Source organism: Leptosomus discolor, chromosome 13, assembly GCF_034619465.1.
Source record: "Leptosomus discolor isolate bLepDis1 chromosome 13, bLepDis1.hap2, whole genome shotgun sequence".
Taxonomy (NCBI): domain Eukaryota; kingdom Metazoa; phylum Chordata; class Aves; order Leptosomiformes; family Leptosomidae; genus Leptosomus; species Leptosomus discolor.
Window position 1 is genome coordinate 14,264,637 of NC_141403.1, and position 20,674 is coordinate 14,285,310.

Below are 20,674 nucleotides of genomic sequence, written 5' to 3' on the forward strand. Positions count from 1 at the left end.
TTCTTTTAATAATTAAAAATTAGTAATTTCCTAGGTTCTCAAAGGAAGCAGGCAAAAGCAATTTATGATGCATACCTCGGGCAACTAGCTCACCGTGTGCCATCACCATTACGAGCCGCATTTTTAACCTTGACTACCCAGCACTGATGCTCAGGCAGTGGGTGCAGAACAGAACTGGAGGCCAGAGAAAGCTGCTGGTTGCCTGGTGAGGATGGACCTCCGTGAGCAGCTGCCTCTCGGCATGGCTGCCCACCTGGGGAGTGCTCCCCGCCTGGGCAGGGTCCAGCTTAGCCCTCCTCGCCATGCAGCGGCTGCGGAAGCCGGGAGGGAAGGAGGCAGTCGGCGGTGCAGAGCTCAAGCACAGCTTGCCTTTTTCCCCTACTCTACCATCTACTGCTTCAAGTGCGCTGGTAGCTGGCAAACCTTGGCTGCTTTGACAGCCACATGAACTCAGCTGAAGGCCACTTATTTAATTATTTTAGCTATTTTATATGTTACTGTCATTTTCTGTCACTTGCTGACATTTATTTGTTATTGGACTCAGTCATTAATTTGGGATGGTGCAGAAAAAAATTAAAGCAAGCAAGGAAAAAAAGGAAAGTAGTGATTTTTACCAGTTAATTCAGCAAGACAACTGATACAGCATAACAGGATGAAACCCCAAGAGCAAAAGAGAATCCCTCTTTTAGAGCAAAAGTTTTCCGCCTGCCAAATACCAAAGGCCTCTTCTGATCTTTGGAGACACAGGGCATTTCTTCCCAAAGGAATTACCAGGAAAAATTTCTGGATGATGAACGACTGCTCCAGGTAGAGAAAGGCCTCCCAGGAACAAACAGGCCAATACTAACACAAATAATGAAAACAAAAATGAGGCTTTGCTTCATTGACTTCTCTCTCCAGCCGAGTGATATCAATACTAAAATCAGACCATGAGGTCTAGATGGAGTAAATCCCACTGCTACTGCTTTGGTTTGAAAATGTCTTGAGGGCTTTAATAATTGATCCTGCCTTGGGTTGACTACACAAGTTTCACCTTATAATACAATGTGTACTACTTTCTACTGCATTCTGTTTCAGGGTACGGTCAGAATCATCAGACAGGCTGAGGTTCTGGACCTGATCTAGGTCTGGAGGAACAGGCTCTGCTCCACGGAAGGTAAGTCACTTAATTTCTCTGAATTTCAGTCCCTGATTGCACAATGAGATTTGGCAATGGTATTTTTTAAAGGGCATTCACTCGTTATAAACCTTGCATGGTTAGACTGAATTATCCAGTGCAGGGATCCTCTTCTGCCACCTGTATTTGCAGTTTACATTGTGGCCCACCATCTTGGCTGAGACTACTAGATGACAGTGGGATACCAGCACTGAAAAATAACAACCTCAGAATAAGTTTGCTGAAGACACATCCTGCCCAAGGAAACCACGCAGCCTGAGCTCAAGGAAGGCAGCCGAAGCTGTGCACCACAGCGAAGCCCTTTGTTACTTCAAGGCTGCACCACTACAGCCTTAACTTTCCTGATGTGTTTGTTGTTGGAGCACTCTATCAAGATGTATCATGACATCTGGGAAAAAAACATACTGTCCTGCAAATAAGGCTTAAATAGAAACTATCCTGCCCATAAGAGATGGGCACAGGCTGGAAAGAAGGTGCCGCTGCTGCTCTCCCCTGAATTTGGACACTAGATCCACTGCTGGCTTCTGCCTTTGAAGGACCCATCTGACATACATAGGAAGCCTCCCTCTGGGTTTCCATCACCTCCACCACTGAAACAAAACACTGCTTCTGTGTAGTGAAAGGCTGCTGAGGGAAACCATAGGCTTTTACGTTTACGTTTTCTGTTCCCTTTGCTTTGTTTGCAGGACATAGAATGGAAAGCAGGAAGAAGTAACAGGTGCTTTACAGGAATCACCGACCTGCATATAACAACAGTAAAAGACAAGCTTGCACCACCAAATAGACTCTTCTTTAATATCCATCACTTAAACTGCTAGATTGTATTTTGATATTATGTGTCATGCCCTATTTCAGCTGCTGTTGGGACGCAAACAAATTTCGTAAGGAATTCATATGAATGGGAGCCTTGGTTCAGACCCTGCCCCATTAATTATACTGACCTGATCTGTGGGTGTGTAGTCATCCATGCTGACACTGTCAATTCTTTCTAAAAAGCTAGAAGAAAAATAAACATGCTTAGATACGTAAAATACTGTCTAGTATAACACTTTTCACTACCTTTTCTGATTTAGACTCCCACTGCAAAGTAAAATACAAGTCCAATGGTAAGGTATGAGCCAAAGACTTACTTCCATTGATTGAGGTTACATTTTCCAAGCCAAAAAACTTCTTACCCAACCTTTTTTTTCACTTACGGTTACATAGTACCCTCAAGCGGTCCAAACGCAGTAATTTTGTGAGGTCCACTAAAAATACTAAGACTAACCATGTGTCAGAACATTATATGGTTGTTTAGATGTAAAAAATATTTTTGGGTTTAAAAAGGAGAATGGGGTGAAGGGTTGCCTTTCTTCAGCGTAACACTAGTCTAGCATAATGTGATATTGGCAGAAATGCTTGCTAACATCTACAAATAACTTTGGACTGACATGCTGCCCTCAAACACTGCAACTAAAGCATAAGGAGTGGAAAGCAAAACTGATGTAAGGTGGAGGTTAACCAGTCTGACTCTATGTTGCCAACACTCAGTGAGATGCATAAAGTGAAACAAAAATTTACAACTGCAGGGAAGGGCAAGAGAAGGGGGAACCAGAAAAAAAAGGGGTTAACACATTCTCCAATTATTTAAAAAAAACTTTTCAAGCCTTAATTCTTTCCTAGAACATGTCAAAATGACGGTATTAAGGACATACAAATCTGATTTTATATGTATTGCTAAAATAGGTAGGTTCTCTCTCACTTTCAATCATTTCTTAGATTTTGTGTGAGCTCAGCAGCTCATTTTCCCTGGACTGCCCATATGACTTAGAAGCCTTCTTGAATTTCTGCATTGTTATTTGGTATTTAGCAGTGAGTATCCCACCAGCTGACTCATCCTGCTACAATATTATCAAGACTTCTTTATCAACTGGCAAGTTTTTCTCAATTTTACTTGGGTGTGCATGTGGAACCTACTCAATTGCAGTGGGAAAAGACAAAAAAAACAGTGAACTCCTGACTTACAATGTGACTCACTGTCAACACAGAGGTCACACACACTGACCAGTTGAAAAAATAACTCCCTAAGAGCCTGTCCGTAATTCTCATAGCACTGGTCACAGATATGAACTGAAAGGAAAAGAAAATACGCTGCATATATAGTTATACTATTTTTCCTTTTTGAACCTCCATTGTTATAACAGGGAAACAAACCGCAGCATCTTCAGTCAGACTTCTCAGTGTTTCTTTCCGGATGATCAAGGTGTGACAGCTAAGCATATTGTTTAAAAAATCACTGTTTAGCATAATATGAGGTGTGCTTGATAACAAAACTATCTTGAACAAACTCTAAAGAAAAAGCACCTTTCTACAACACCTCCTCCCCCACCAAAAGCCACCATAAACTTATATAAAAATATAGAAGTACATCTTTATAGTCAGCTACAGTCACCATGAGAAAGCAGCTGTTATTCAGACTGAGTCTTTTGTTGAGATGATTTTCATCACCTTGAGAATATTGATTAAGCAAAGTTTAACTTCAGTTACTCTCACAGTTAATGCCAACACCAGAGCAGAGCAATGGCATTTTTAACTGGCGCACCTATCATTAACACAACTTTCACCTCACGCTTGCAGCATGAGATGAAAAAAAGGTGGCAAAAAAGCCCCAAACAAAAACGCCTCTAAGCCAAATCTCTCCCTAAATGAGAAGTATTTTTCCTTAATATGGCTATTCAGGTAGCACTCCTGTATTTCCCAAGTCTGTTTCAAAGTTTTCTGTCCAGTTTCTTTACAGTTTGATTCAACAGGCCTGGAAACAGCCACTTTTCATCAGGTAAAAGGTTACCAGAGGGGTAAATCCAGGTCTCCAAGTGCAGCAAGGTGGCAATGCCGGCAGCTTAAACACGCCTGCAGAAAATGGGCAGGGGCCTGAGGGAGAGCTAGCAAACTGCTGTGGTCAGCACAATCGCTTGCACAGCCCAGGATCGATAAATGCAGCACAGAAGTTGGGAGAAAATGCTCCTCAGCTACAGCTGACATAAAAGGGCTCTGGTTAAGGGTGTGGACAGAAGCGAGTATTTGTGCACAAGTATGACTCCCTCACAAACCTCACAAGACGGCATGAATCGGTGTTTTTCTCGCAGAAGCACTCCTTCTGGAGTTGATGCATAAAATCAGAGATGATACACCTTGTCTCCCCAACACCAAAGTCATGTTGGCAGAATTTATCCAAAATGATTAAACATGGTTTAGTACAAATTCGCATCTCTCTCACCTACACAACAAGCACTTCAGGGAGTTGTTAGCATTTGCATTTTCCAAACAGGCAAACTATGGTAAGGAACAGAGGCGTGAGTAACGCAGAGTTACGCTACAAATTATCCATGGCAAGGCTGGGAATGAGATAAGTCTCCTAATTAGATATCCTACGTATCAGCCCAAATTGTCTTCAATTCAGGAATCGTCAGCCTCCTTCCGGTGAAAGGATCTGTTTCAAATACCCTAAACTGCAACACACTGTAGTCAAGAGGGTGAGCTCTGACAAATACCACACGCTTATAAAATATCACTTGACATAGCAGCTGTAATGTTTTATGCTTGTACGGTTGCTGGCCACATGTGATCTATAATAAAATACATGCAACGATTTACAAGGTTTTACCTGTCACCCTGCTGTATCAAGCTGCAATGATATCACTGGCATCCAATAAATCAACATGCAACTACTATTAGGATTTGACTAAAATTTGTAGCTTTACAGAAAATTAACCTTTCCAGTGTATGATGGATGGGCTTCCTAAGATGGCCTTTGCAACTACATTAGAACAGGCACTGAGATTTCTAGACACTGAAACACAAAAAGGTCTACTCTCATGTTATTGAAAGAAAATCAGTTCTTGAATATCCTTCATATAAGCTCCTTACTTGGCTAATCAGCACAGCATCAAAAAATAGCTCTGACAAGGCAAATGCACATACAGGTACAGGTAATGGATTCCAGAGGAGATAAGGAGTCAGTACCGCCTCATTACAAAATACCCTAACTTCATTGGCATTACTGTATTAAAATGGCAAAACTGAAATCACTTTTCTAAACTGCTTTCTGAAGAACGTTAATTTCTAAATGTCTCTAACAATTATGTTCTGGCAAAATATACATTCTTTTGTACATAAACATACATGTGTACACACCAGCAAATTTTAAATTTACATGACTGAAATGCCAATTTAAAGCGCTTAAAGCACAAAGACACCTCCCAACTGTGGCAGCACTCATGTCTCCACTCAAAGAATCAGTGTGAGGAAAACACAACAGCAGAAAAATGAGTAAAAATGGACACCCGTATAACTTATTCTCTCTTTTTAGATCCTGTTTTTTTCAGCTCAGGGATAAAATTATTTTCACAGAATTATGCCTTTTTACAATACTGACAGGTCTTCTATTTATGCAGCTTCTATAGAAACCCATACTCAGGATTTATGTTAATTCTGTGGTGACTGCTTTGCATGTATGTGCGACGAACTTTAAACTCATGCATTCAACTCCACTGTGAATAAAACTGTAACATATGATAGAATATTTTTATTTCTACTTATAATTGTGGTTTCAATTATAAAGGATTCAGTCTGATAATTAGTATGACATTTAGGTTCTTCTTAATTTTACGGTAGCGTGCTTTACACTTCCTTACATTGAACAGCACAAACTACTTTTTTTTTGGTTTAAATAAATTAGGCAAGATATTGGAAGGAAGGTCTTCACTGCTCTGTTTGGAAATGCAGTGGTTTGGTTTGCCAACAAATTAAAGCAAAGAAAAATGGACTGATAAAGTTAAAAAAATAATCACGAGCTACTGACATTATTATATCTATTATTAAGCTGATCTGTAGTTTTATAAATATCTTCAGTGAGTTTCCTAGGAAACTCAGCTGACACTTAGTTTGACAAGCAATCTCTAAATTTTATATTATGCAAGCTGTGAACACAAAAGTACAGGTTTTAGAGGTGCCTGCCAGTGCATGTGGGAACTATCAATAAGTATTATTCTCTTTAAAAACCATGGCAATTTGAGCAGCAGTAGCAGCTATATAAGAACTTCTGAAAAAAGGATTCATAAGTGCACAAATAAAGAGGAGGTAATCGTACATGAAAATCCTTTTCTCATTGGGTAAACCACTATGTGGCTCTGTAGAGACATTCCAACCTCACAAACAAAATCACAATTAAAAGAAAAATCATGTCTGGAGGGTAATACGACAGACACAAACCCCATGCTATGTTTGTATGTGTATTTTGACATCCAAGGAATTGGAAAGATGAAGTGCTAAACTGCAGAACAATACAATGAATTACACATTTTAATAAATCTTCATCTACTTCAACCATTTTTTATGCCCTCATCCCAACATTTCAAAGGCCTTGTAACAAAAAAATTGCTGTGGAAAACAAGAAACCAAACCCCCGTCAAAATGCTTATCTCTTTAAATGAAAAAGGCAACGTGGCAAATCTTTAAGGCTGTTGCTTTAAGCTCTCAGAGTGAAGTATCTCAGATTCATCCTCAAGTATGTTGTCAGGATCAGCAAACCTTTACATTTCTGACAGACCATTAAGAGCTTTGCAAACTCCTCCGCCAGGCTCAAAAACCAGCAGAAGCACCATGACCTACTATATGAAACCATCCAGAACCAGGACTTTGAATTCCACCCTCTTTGGAGCACAATAAATCACAGGTGAGGCAGACATTTCATGAGAACACCCAGCCCAGGTCTCTAGGCAGCTGAAATGGAAAAAATACCTTTTTTTTTTTTTTCTCCTGTTGCAGTTATCAGGGACAACACCAAGATTTGAAGAGTTTTTTTAAACTTATTTGTTTCCATGATTTTTTTTTTTTTTTTAAATCAGCTAAGGGATTACAATGCTGTTAATTCTTCCTGCAATATGTGAAATAGTACACTATGAATTTCTGGTTTCAAATACACCTTAGGCTCCACATAATCTCACGTTATTCAGATACATTTCCTAGTAACCAAGAAAGACATAATGAAACCAGCCCCCTGTAATATTCTAACCCTTAAAGGATTAATTTTTCCAAGTCATTCGCTGAAAATATCAGCAGAAATCCCTCAGAAGACATTGGTAAAATTTAACGGCTGAGGATTTTCCTGCCAACTTTAAATAGTCGCTGTCATTTCAATGCAGCTTCCAGGCGGTAGCGGCGCTTTCCCGGCTCCCTCCACAGCACCCCGCGGCTACTCCCCGCGGGGACCCCGCACGACCGGCGGAGGGAGGGGAGGGACCGGCCCTGCTCCAGCCCCACTCCGGCTCACCTCCGCTGCTCCCCGGCTGCTGCAGAAGCTGTCACGGCAGAACGTAACCAGTGGAAACACTGATGATGCTACCGAAATAGCGTATTTATTTCTGAAGGGCTAAACCCCCCATGTATGGATACTCATTGTCAAGCGTTTTTGGCATCTGCCGAGAGCGCTGGCTCCCCAGGACTTCCCCTGCGCGGCCGGCGGTTCGAGAGCGTCCGAGCACCGACCCGCACCCGCCATCACGGCTCGGCAGCCGCTGGCGCGGGCGTGACACGCTCGGGGAGAGCGGGGAGCGGACAGCGGGGAGAGCGCAGCGGCTGCCCTCCCTGCGGGGCCCGGGGAGGCCGGCGGGGCGTGCGGCGCTGGCGGGGGACTGCAGGGGGCAGCCGCGGCCTGGCCCGGCTCCCTCGGCCCGGCCCGGCCCGGCTGCCGCTCCCCTGCCCGGCTCCCTCGGCCTGGCCTGGCCCGGCTGCCGCTCCGCTGCCCGGCTCCCGCTCCGCTGCCCGGCTCCCGCTCCGCTGCCCTGCCGCCGCCCCCGCCCTTCCAATTCCAGGCATCTTCACTGAACACGTTCGGAGACTGAAGCTCAGCTAAATCTGAGTTTAATAAACATCTCTAGAATTATCTTGCTTATCATTTTTTCAGTTGCCAAAACCCTATTTTCCAAGGCCTGACAATCTTCCAGCAGACTTTACGCCGTCTCGCCCAGGGCTGGCAAAGGGCTGTCTGGAGATCACCGAAAACCAGTGGGATTTACCCACAGAAACACACCTTCACCCATCCGCAACACATGGCTCGCCAGCAAGGAAACGGTTGTGTTGGGAGATGAAAAGGTTAAACAGGAGGCTAAGAGGGAGAGCAAAGTACAGTCATGCCTGAAACCCGCTGGCTTGTTAACAAGCCAGTAAAGTTTGAGGATTTGTGGTTTAAAGGGTTTGTCCAGCCCTCTGCTTGGGGTGAGGGCGGATGCTGCCGGGAGGCAGCTGGAGGCAGGTCACCCACCAGCCTGTTGGGGACCACTGCGGACCTGTACGAGACGCATCACTGACCAGCCTGCTGGGGACCAGCGAGGACTCAAACACAGTCAGGACGTGGCATCCTGGGCTGCACAACTTTTGGAGAAGCTGGCAGCACTGGCTGCTCTAAGCTTGCTTCAGAGGGAGGGGGGCAACACGACTAGGAAGGGTGTCAGACCACAGATGGCGATCTCTCCTAGAGAGGCAAGCGATGGCACTCTGTTGTACCAGTCTCTGTACCACTGGCACAAGCAGCTCAACAGGGAAGCGTATAAGCCACCTCGTCATGTTGCCCCAGATGTGGCTGCTGCCAGCCATGGTCCCAGCCACCACGAAGTCATCAAGAGCAAAGCCATCATCAGACACTTTACTGGGACCAGCAAACGATGCTCCCTGGTAATCCCACGAAGCAGGAAAACTCTAGTTTCAACCGTATTTACAGATGATGACTTTGGCTGAGACATTAAAAGCAAAGACAGATGACGACGGTTGCAACCAAGGGCTCATCACCATTCACCAGGTTACCCTTTCCACAAGGAGCCAGACAGCTGGCAGCAATCAGGAGCACAATTGGCGGGGATAAAGAAAGATGGCTAATACCTGTAGAAGAGGTTTCCTAGTCTATGCACTTGGTTAAGAGAGTTTCCTAGCAGACATCCACTTTAACCTCACTTTCTCCATTGCTAAGTTGTCTTTTCTCAGTATGTACTGCAGAACATCTCTAAGCTTCACTGGCTTTGGCTCGTGTCCAGCTATTAACCTAAACAAATGCACAAAACGTTCAACTGCATTTAACATTTCAGATACATGAGTAGTACCCCCTTTCTGCTTAAGAACAGCAATCTCATTTTATTGTTTTAATTGAAAATACATGAATTAAACTAAAAAATTAATACACAGTATGACTTCCATAACTGCTTTCCCCCACCGGTTCCCTAAATTTCTTAAGAAGCAGTGTGAATTTTGGGAAATGCAATTCTTCCTTCTAAATTTAGCAAACTAACCACTTTTTGGCTTAGCAGATGTTTTTGCTTTCTGAGCGAGAGGCCTATGGGGACCGTCATTAACCCTCTTCTTAACATAAACACTGACTAAGACTTAAATCTGGAAAACTGTCATTCACACAGAAAGGTTAACAGGCTCTAGCAGAAACGAGACTCATCATCCGCAACTTCTGCTATGTGGGATCTCAGAGAAAAGGGATGATGGGCAAAAAGAGGAAGAAGAGGAAAGGTTATTTATTTACTTATTTTAAAAGGGACAGTATTTCTCTATTGTGTGTGATTAAACTTTTGACACCTGGGGGTGCAAGTGGCTGAGCTGCTGCAAAACATGGACTAAGAACAAAACACCGATAAAATCTGAGGCTTAGACTGGCATGTGCAGACCCTCCTTCTGACCATATCCACATTAGCTTGAATCCACTGATTGCAGTGAACTTCCTTCTTCCTCATGAGAGGACAGTGTTTGAGGCAGGTAATTATTATATGCATACTGATACACGTATGGAGAGTTTATTATAGACTCAGATCTGAGCTCTGCAATGTAAAGGCTACATGCAGCACATTCTGCAATTACAAGTGCAATTTTGAACAGAAGACCAAAAGGTAATGGCCCGGGAACAGAAAGCTCGTATTGCATTACCCAGAGAGATCTGGATCCTGACTGCTTTGTGAGCTGCTGTATGGCAGACTAGGATCTCTTTATCCACTGTCTGAATGAAACAACTGATGAACATCTTCCAGCAACCACACAGACCAATGCTGGAAGGGAAGCAGAGAATACCTGAAACGTCAGATGAGATACACGGGCAGAATGCAATGGTCCCATCAGGACGTGGAAAACGTGCCTTCAGACAGAATGATAGATCAAAACCTTGGTTTTACGTCCCACTAACCAAAGTGCATAGAGGATCTCACCTCCACCTCTTCAGGGGAGTTCTTCAAAAAGAACTTAGACTTTCATGTTCAGGAAAGCCAAACTGTGGGAAAAAGCCTTGATAACATTTGGAGCTGTAAAATGCATTAGGTTTACAAGCACCAGCTATATATATATAACCACAAGATTACCAGGGGATGTCAAAAGTTAACAAAATATATTTTCACTGGATGTTGCAAATACAGCTTTCCCTGTTACTTTTAAGTTTATCTTGCTGTGATATGGAAAAATTATTTGAGTGCAACTTACAGATTCTGATTGATGTTTTTGTTTTCAAAAATTGTTCCACTTGTGGATATCCTCTTAGAGTACACAAAATCCACCAAGTGCTGTGAGCCTTGAAGAATGCCAAATCCAGGTTAGAAACAGCACTGATTGTTGGAAATTAAAAGATTACTCACTACAGTGGAAGTGGTTTGGAATACTAAGTCTGCTACTGTGATTGCCAGAAAGGAAAAACCAGTTTGACTGGAGTCTTCTATAGGACTATAGGACGCTGACAAAAGAGAAAGCAGAAAATCCCCAAATAGGAGAAGCAAAGGTAACAAAACACAGACTTAAAAGGAAGTCACGAGAAGTTTGTGTTTACTCGTGGCACCAGTCCAAACTCAGTGCAAGAGAACTTGCTGCCAAGAGATTTCATGTCTGAAAGTCAAACCAGATGACTAAAGAAGAGGATGCTAGTAGCCTCCAGAAAACCTAGATGTAGAAAACCGAACTCTTCAGGGTGGCCAGGAAAAGCACACACGCATGTTTATTACTGTTTTCAGATCTATGCATTTTTTGAGACATGCAAATGAAAGTAACTGTGTTAAAATCCTGAGCAAAATGAGAGCTTATCTGTTTGCTTTCACCTATCACACATTTGTCAGGTGTTGACATGACCCAGAGAACTGACATGGCTAGAGAGCCGGTGAGTGCTGGGGTTAAACAGGAGGCCTGGCACTAGTGCCAAGGCTTAACATTTGGATCACAGGACCAGCTCTCACGTGGATGTCGTAGACGCTCCCAGACGTAGACACGACCTCAAGTTCCTACAGATATCTACCATTTGAGGAATATGCAGGCTCCTAACACAAGTCCTACCAGAGAAGCAGCTTTCTAGGGCTGCACGTAAGATGTGAAGTCATCAGCACAAACTAAGAAAACTGAAAAATATGCCCTATGGAAGTCAGGAAGGTGACCGACTTCCTACACAGTGGGAACATAGAAAGTGTTAATGCAGACCTTGCAGAGCACCTGGTAAAATTTCTTTTTCCTTATTGCAGTTTATGAGGTGTGGTGGCAGATCATTTCTCTCCTGCACTCCTTAATTCTTGCCCTAGCTCTAACATTGCACATTGCACTCTCATACCTTTACCTCGTGTGAAGGACACGGTGGACACACTGGACACAAAACCCGTGACGTGCAGGGCTGCTGTGTGGTTCACCAGCATATTCTCAGAGTTACTGGAATAGGATACTACTTTGTCAATGCTCAAGGCAAGAAAACTTCCTTAACAGGACAAAAATGCATGGCTCAGTAGTTAGAAGGACAGAAGAATGATGAAGACTGACATCCTTCCAGTCGCTCTAGAGCATTTTACCCCAGAACTCCCACCAGAACCACTTCACCCATCATTCAGAGGCAGACCTGTTGCCTTCCCTTTAGCAGAGGGAAGAGACACGTTAACCTTCTGCCTTCGATGGGAAGGACACAAAGCCTGCTCTTCCCAAACTTATTTATGCCAAGCACCAGAATTTATTAGGGCTTCCCTACTTGTAATCTAGAGCAGACGCGTTATCCTTCTTATTCCCATGCACACACACTTTGGAGCTGTACATGAAAAATGATACCAGAGAAATATCTATATGATCAGCTGTTTTAGAAATTATCAGGTGAAAGGAAGAACAACATCAAGCAGAGGTCTAGCAGTGTGGATACAAACACTAGACATAATCATTAGACTCACAAGAAAACTCCTGTATCTTTACAATTGATGCTGCTGAAAGGTTTTCATTAAATCACCATTATCCTGCCCGTTTTAGAACAGTGCATATTTAACCACTGAATGTATTCAAGCAATTGGTTGTAACACCTATGGCTCGGCTGAGTGATCACCTTGGGTAGCTGGAGGAGGGCGCAGAGCTGAAGTGAGGAGATGAATTGTTACTACAAAAATAGAAAGACAAAGGGTACAGTGACCGTGTCCAACTTACTAATAATTGGCCTCATTCTATTTAATAGTTACAAGCTATTTACCTTGTGTTACAAAAGTTAGTGTCCAAAACTAGCCCTAAAACGCTGCTACCTGTTCATCTGACAGCAAGTCACGTCAACACTGTTTACTATTACTACAGCATTTTGTGAAAAGCATTCCTAACTCTGCATTCTATGTAGCTTTCTTTCCATTCCCATTTCCTTGATCTTTTCAGTGTACAGTGCATTTGTACTATTAAAACAATACAATGTGTTGGGTTTGAGGAATGAGGAAAATAATTATGCAACAACCTGACTACGTCCTGCTTCAAGTTACTTTCAAGATTACATTACGCTTCTGTTTTTAGACTCTTTACCCAACAGGCTGTTGTCAGTTTGGGGGTCTGGTTTATGAAAAGCTGGAGCACAGGGGGTCTTGGTTTGTGGATAACAGAGAATTTGGCACTGCAGGCAGTCCTCGCTGCTCCCTGCGTGGGCTCCGTGCTGAGACGCTCACTGCCAGTGCCAGCACACCACCTACGGCCTGAGGCAGGAGAGCTAGGGAAGGAGGGGGCTGAGCAGCACCAGGCATGCTGTGCTCGTGCTGCAATACAGCAGCAGTGCCTGAGCCAGCCTGAGGACCTGTGTGGAGACATCTGGAAGCCTGGCAGTGGCAGCTCCTTGCAGGATCGTGGCTAATGCCACCACCCCTTAGGGTATCATGGTGCTCCTGTGAGACCAACTTCAGCCTTTACACCTGAAAAGGCACCCTGCCACTTCGTAGGAGCTGTTGCTTTGCACCACGTACACATCTGCAAGAAAGGACATAAGGTTGATAAAAGCTTACTTTTATCAAAAAAAAACACTGAGGCCAATTTTAAATCCTGGACAACTTCTAAAGCTCCTATAAACAGGCACCAAGAGGCAGCTGAACTTCCCAATTTGTCTCCTCCACCATACAGTTAGTGGAAAAGCATGGAAGATTTATGCAATAGCAGCTGGAGAAGGCTGAAAAGGAATATACAAATAAGACATAAATGTTAGAAACCCAAAGCCGCTTGTCAGTTTAGATCTCAAAATGCTGTCTTTTCTCTCTTTTTTTTTTAAGAGAAGATTAAAAATACCATTCCCAACTTGCATGTAACCTGTGGAAATGAAAATCAGGAATCATTTGTTCTCTACATATGGAACCATCACTCATGCATTTACGTAATGACGTATAGCCAGCAATATATTGGCAGGTTATCCTGTGAAAGCAGGTACGAGTTTTGTATTTTCAGGAGAAAAGGAGATGCATTTTTATCCTTTTGCTTTTTCTTTCCCACTTCAAACCTGTTGGGTCCTAGAACAACAAAGTCCTTACCAGATTATTTTTTTCTGGATCAAACTCTGTGTGTGTGTGATGTTGTGCTTTAGATGCTGGGAAATGCTCTGAGAAGGAGCGAGTCCGGCACCCGTCCTGAGGGCGAGAACCACTTTTGTGATGGCCTCTAAGGATCTGACCTTTTTTCCCAGGGAAGTCCATATTAAACCAAATTCTAATATAAAAGTTCTTCATATTATTGCTTGGGAGAGTTAGTGCCCTCACGAGGTAAAGCCAGAAGGATCTAAAGAAGGGCGTGAATAAGAATTGAAACCTTTCCCTTTAGCCTCTGGGATCTTGGCTCTGCCTTGAGATGACTCTCAGTCACATAGAGTTGGACATTTTTCAAACAATGAATCTGGGAAGCTTCACTAAGCGATGGCAGACCTAAACGGCAAAGTTACAGACCAAACTCCAGCCCTGTGCAAAGGAGTATCTTACATAATTACTGTCTCTGCCCAGTACCTCAAAAATGAAGTTTTAAATTAATGGTATTGTATTTTAAAAAATGCTCTTCCCTCCCCTACAAATAAAACCCTACAAAAACCCTTCCGCCAAATGGCTTTCAATAAGGTGCATTGTAGTTCAGTGCAAATAGAGCGAAGATCAGATAAGGGACTAGGCATTTTATTAAAGTCATCTCAGAAACTTCTCAAACCACAAAGTTTTGTTGTTGTTTGGTTTTCTACTTCCAATTAAATGGGATTTCTGATCCCAAATACCAGAGCACAGGTATGGCAGCCAAATCTGCAGGCATTTATTTTAATCAAATAAACACACAGATAATTGTTAATCCTATAATCCCTTTAAATTGTTAGTAACCTTCTTAATTAGATTACAAATAATCCGCTCCTAACACCAGCACTGTAAATACTGATCTCTTGCCCTTAACAAATGTCTGTCTTGCAACAGGCTACCACGCTTTAAACTTCAAAGCACCCAAAGTTCACACTTCCTTCGGAAAAATAATTACTTTGCCTTGTGGAGTGGCGCATTGACAACAATTTTAAGTGAATCCAAAAAGTACATGTTTACAACATAACTGTGATGATACTTTGAAAGCAAAAGCCATTCCTTAATTTGGCAAGTGCTGGTACTTTACCCATTTTACAAGATGCTCTCTTAAGAAGGTCTCAGTGCTACTCATATTCAAAAAGCAAAAAATAATACCCACACTTAAAGGAACAGTTTCTGACTGGTTTTTAAATTTCAGTATTTTATTAAGTATTTCTGATACCTTCAGCACAAACACTTGAAAACCCTACAACAAACAGAAAACAAACCAAGAAGTGTAAGTAATAAACAACTGCATGTCTTTAAGACATGTATCTTCACTTACTGGTTACGTTTTGGATCTGGGGCTGCTCTGACCTAAATTCAGCTCAAGCACTGCAATGCACTTCTCAGCAGATTCAGTGTCAAAACATCGTGGGGACAAAAGCCAAATCACAGAACTGAGGAAACGAGGACGTTTCGAACTGGTTTTTATGCCTTTTGCTTGTGTTTCTTCCTGTATCAGCAAGGAGAAACGTTACAACTGGCTCTACCATGGCACTTTGTGGGTGTCCTGGGCCACCTCTGCCCCTTCAGACAAGATGCGGACATTACGTAGACCGACTGCCCACGCCAGTAGGAAAGAAATGATGACCAGAATTAATCTGAAGCATACTAAAAGTGCATTGAAAACCTGCTGACCTGTTCTTCAAAACTGACACCATTTTCAAGGTGAGTCATTTTCTCATAAAAGCAACAGGTAAGAGTGAATTTTAACAACTGCAGAACAAATGTAGATAAAATAAACACAAACAAATGGCAAGATATTCCGACTACAGGGCAGCTTTGTACTTTCCTGCACCATTTTTTTCTTTTGTCAGAATTATTAAATACTTCAGGTATACAAAGGGACTAAGAAATTCAGTGCAAGAAAAGCTTTGAATCTGCCGAGACTCACCCACAAGCACAGTGTTAAGGATATCACTAATCCTATTGAATGCAACAAGACTGGAATTCAATGGGACTGCTCATACGCTTAAAAGATCAGCAATATGTGCAAAATTTTGGAGGTCTGAAGCCTGAATGAAGGTCTTTACCTTAAAGCAAATGGAGACCTCACTCTGCTCGTCGCAGCCCAACTCCAAACATCATAGTCAGAACTACAGTCCACCAACATACAACATTGTGTGCCATGCTGCAGGTCCAGAGGTGGCTTTTTATTCTGGGGAATGATCACACCTCTGTCATTCGCACAAGTGTAATTATCAAGAGTAACCTGTAAAGAGATTTTTCTAAAATCCAGCAGCTTTAGATACAGACTGTTAGCCCTCTCTCGTATCTTCCAAGTAGCATGCTTACCAGAGGGTATAATAAATGTAATAAGTAATACTTTTTAACAGCAGTTTTGCCAGCACCTGACCTACAGGAACTGTCAGCATACACTGTGACGCCAGCACTGACAGGCTCCTCTGCAACCTCCGTCAAGCCACCAGGAACAAGCCAGGCTCCAGCTTTACCTCCTAGTGTGGCACGCTGCGTTTGAAACACTTCTCCTCAATACAATGTGGATAATTCCGCGAGGACACTGGAAGAAAGCCACAACTTAGCTCACTTACTAGAAGTGCTGGCTACTGGTAACTGCCATGGGCACTATCATCCGCCACACCAACCCAGAGGCTGGTCAGTTAGCTGAGGGGGCCTCAGGCCACACTGCTTTATAAAGCAAGACCTGCACGTTGATTTGTTTAAACGACTAGGAAAACTAATACTATACCCAGGTCATAATTTGCCATCATTAATGCCAACTGGTCCTTTGAGAAGAACAGCCACACAAGTGCTATGAGGTATCTTCAGTCATGCACACAGAATTTGTTTTCCAATGCACTTGGTTTTCTTCAGCAGTTCACCTTACAGTGTTTTCCGTTCTGGCAAGGAGTAATACAACATCACGCAACACCCATGTCCTGCTTAATTACAGCAGGAGAATAAAGAAAGGACCAGAAAGTGAATTCATCTATTGCAACTCACTCCTTTACACCCCTACCCACTTGTATTCTTTTGAAAAGTGTTTTTAAGATAAAATTTGTTTGTATTGAGAATTTGAATGACTGTGGTCTCTATCTTTAGATGTGACCGGAGAGAGAAGTGCCTGGAAGTAGAATGCAGAACAGCATCAATGACCCAACTAGACTTTTCTTGATTTACTGCTTCAAACACAACTATACTGATTATCATCGGAAGTCTGCTAATAAACTGGCCACACTTAAAATTTAGTACAGATATAACACAGACACTGAATATCACAGACATGCCCATGCATAACACTGAAAACGCAATTCAGTATGACGAGGGATTAGAAGCAAAGTTTTAAGAAGCCAGTGCATTGTGGCTTCATAATTTCTACTAAAATGACCAATGTCACAAAATAAAACATGACCTACAATTGTTTAGGTAAGGAACAGAAAGCAAGATATAATGAGAAACAAATGGATTAATATTGATAAATAAAATTAGTATTATAAAACTACACACAACTGAGAAAACTGATTATGAAATACAGATGGAACATCTTGAAGGAAACAAAATGCATTCCACATAAACCCACAACCAACTATTTTTAGGCAGTGCATAAATTAATTACTCTACTTTTTCTTTCTAATTGTTAATAAAACCATTTACCTAAATTAGCACCAAACCATTTTTAAGATAGCAAGATGTATTTTATTCTAACTTTCCCCAGAATACACATTCAAGTGACCAGGACTGCCCCAGCTAGCCACACAGCATTTAGGAGTTGTATGTACATGCACATCTGTATCAGCATTGAAGAGCTTCGATCCGTTATTTACACCATCTACTGACCATCTGAAGGAACATCTCTGAACCCAGCAGTATGAGGAAAATTGTGGAAGGAGCAATTTAGATAGAAATATAACAAAATTGAAGCCATGAAAGAAGGAAAGGTTTGCTTATTTATAGTACATAGAAATTCCATCTGGTTAGGCTGTGGGTTTTTTCTTGTAGAAATTAAACAGGAAATTAATTTCTCCCCCTCCCCCCTTTATAAAGCAAAGCATTTTCATTTATGATGCCAAAAGCTTGATATTGTAGATTTGTCTGCCATCGGTTGTTAATCAGCCTCATATTGTTTATAGGTAGAAGGATATCTCCTGACAGATACAGAAAACAGATTTAGAACCAAAGTTGAAAATTATATAAAGACAGATATATAGATACACATTTTAGCACCCTGGAGTACATTTCCAAAAATAAACTAGTCAAATGAATATCTTCCTAAAAAAGCTGATTGCATAAGCATAATTACACTAAACACAAGTACCTGCACTATCTCTCTGCATACTATAAATAGTTTGAAGTTACATTACACAGTCTTATTCTAAAACGCTATTGTTCTAAGTTCATGCCTTCTCTCACAGTCCTTTTAAAATGGGCCCCAGCCCTCACTGCTAGCCCAAGTACTATTTTCCTGATGCTGTCTATAACTTCTCAGAATCCAAACACACTATTTCTCCCTTGCAACCCACACTGATTATCCAAAGAAAACACTAGTCCAGCAGTTCAGAAAGTTGCTTGATTACACACCCTTTCTCTATTAATTGCCAGGATTCCTGTGTTTGCTTACAGTGCTTTGATTCTTTGTCAACTTACAATGCTTTGTTTCTTTGTCAATAACTTTGTCATCTTGGAAAAACCGACTGAGAGGTGTGCATATTTCAGGATGCAATTTAGAAGAAGTGCTGGGGCAAGATCCTGTTCAGAAACCTTAAGCTGAGACCGCTGAGCAGGATACTGCATTGGATCCAAGGATCCGAAAAAACCTCCTGCCAACTAGTACCCAAGGGAAGCACTACCTGCAACATGCACACTGAGGCGAGAATGCTGGGTTTTTTCCCCTTCCTGTCTTGTTTTTTGACATAAAATCCCATTTACCGAGTTTGTGCAAAAAGGACTGAATTTCATTTCAGCAACAAGTAGAAAGTGAGCATAAAAAGCACTTCTGAGGAAGGAGATGAATTGGCAATGCCAAGCCTTAACATGTACCACTGCTTATCAGTGCCAAGGCTCCACTCAGACAATCTAAACACCACTGTAGATAATTTTTCATTAAGTTGTTATATCCATCAGAGATGGGCAGCTGCCTCACAGAAATTAAAATTTTAATTCATCTGTTGTTTAAGGGTTAAAATCAGGGGGCAAACCTAACCCCGAGGAGGAAGCCCTTGTGTCAGCAAGAGCAGTTTTGCTGTATGACAGAAGCATGACAGCGCTGTGGGAGGGCACCCTTTGCATGACATTTTGCTGACAGCAAGGGCTTTGCTTAGAAATTGAGGGTACAGATGAGCTGTAGTTTGTACTGATGCTGATGACAATCCAGATAATATCACCTCCTCGGCTCCACTTCTGCATGTTGCATGCACAGCATGCAATTCTCCCTATACATGGTATATAATGATGAACATAACAATTAAAAGCAACCAGCTGATATTACTTAAAGCCACTGAAATAACTACATATTTCTGAGAAAATGCAAAGGAGAAACAAACAAACAAAAGACAACCCACTATAGCAGCAAAGCTTTGTTCGATAGAGAGCATGCAAAATAAGGATCTTTCTGGGTATTTGTGACAAAGGTTGTTCGCTATTTAATCCCATAGGGGAAGACTTCTTTTTGCCCTGCATCTGGCTTCTGAAACAAGTGTCTACCCATGTTTCAGATACCAGAGGAATTAAGTAAATAAGCAGCTATGAGCTTATTTTACTCCCAGTGAAATCAATGCAGCAACCTCACCTTCTTCCCTAAAATGAAATCAAGCACACTTTTGTAATCTACCTTTAAAGTTCAGCAAGGTGTAGGGAGGCTGCTAAATACATCATATTTGCAAATAAGTAAGAGGGGTTTTCCCAATGCACCAAGAAACATAAGATAGTATTAAAATCCAGTATCATTATTTCAAATTATAAGAGTTGAGAATAATGCTGTAAGATGTATCAGGTAGCTAGAAATGAAGAAAGAGATAAGTATCAGAGAAAGCATGGTTTGGACAAGGAAGAGGAAATGCTGAACTAGAACTTACGAAACTCACCTTACAGAAAACAAAACCACCCACAGGATAGGTACGTAACTATGGATAAGAGAAAATTATCACTGAGACACTATTCTTATGGTGATCCACAGGCTTACAGATTATTACTGCAAACTACCAAAATTTAAATCAGCCAGCTCAATTACAGGTAGCAGTTCATCTGCTATGTGAAGGCTTCAGTGCCTGAGCCCAGTATTTCAGAAACCTGGCTGTATTTAAGCTGTTTCTTTCTGCACAGGCGCCTAGACTGGTTAGTTAGTAGCAGGCTGGGTGTGTCCAGACAGGCTGCAATCGCACACGCAGCGTGTGTCAAAAGATTCAGAGCCTAAAAAGGAGCTGGCAAAAAGATGAAATCCTGAAAAAACTTCCAAAATACACACATCAGAGAAAAGTTAAGACTCACGTATAGCAGCTTTTTAATAAAAGATTGTGGAACAAGAAAATTACAGCTATTACGAGCTGATTATAAATATTTCATCCTTGAAAAGGTTTTGCAACTATTTGTAATAACGCAAGCTTTGATCTACTTGTATTTCATTGACTACACAATTAAAAGAGTCCTATAAGCCAAAGTTAATTTAAGCAGTCATATGTTAACCCAGCGT

At 41.9% G+C, this 20,674-nt stretch overlaps 1 protein-coding gene across 2 annotated transcripts in view; it reads right to left on the minus strand.

The window, feature by feature from the left end:
* GNAL (G protein subunit alpha L) overlaps positions 1–20,674 on the minus strand; it is a 189,127-nt gene that overhangs the window by 9,871 nt on the left and 158,582 nt on the right. For both annotated transcript variants that reach the window (XM_086472531.1, XM_086472532.1), the window contains exon 6: positions 2,119–2,173. In XM_086472531.1, coding sequence (XP_086328657.1) covers positions 2,119–2,173 — 55 coding nt within the window. The remainder of the gene's footprint in view (positions 1–2,118; positions 2,174–20,674) is intronic.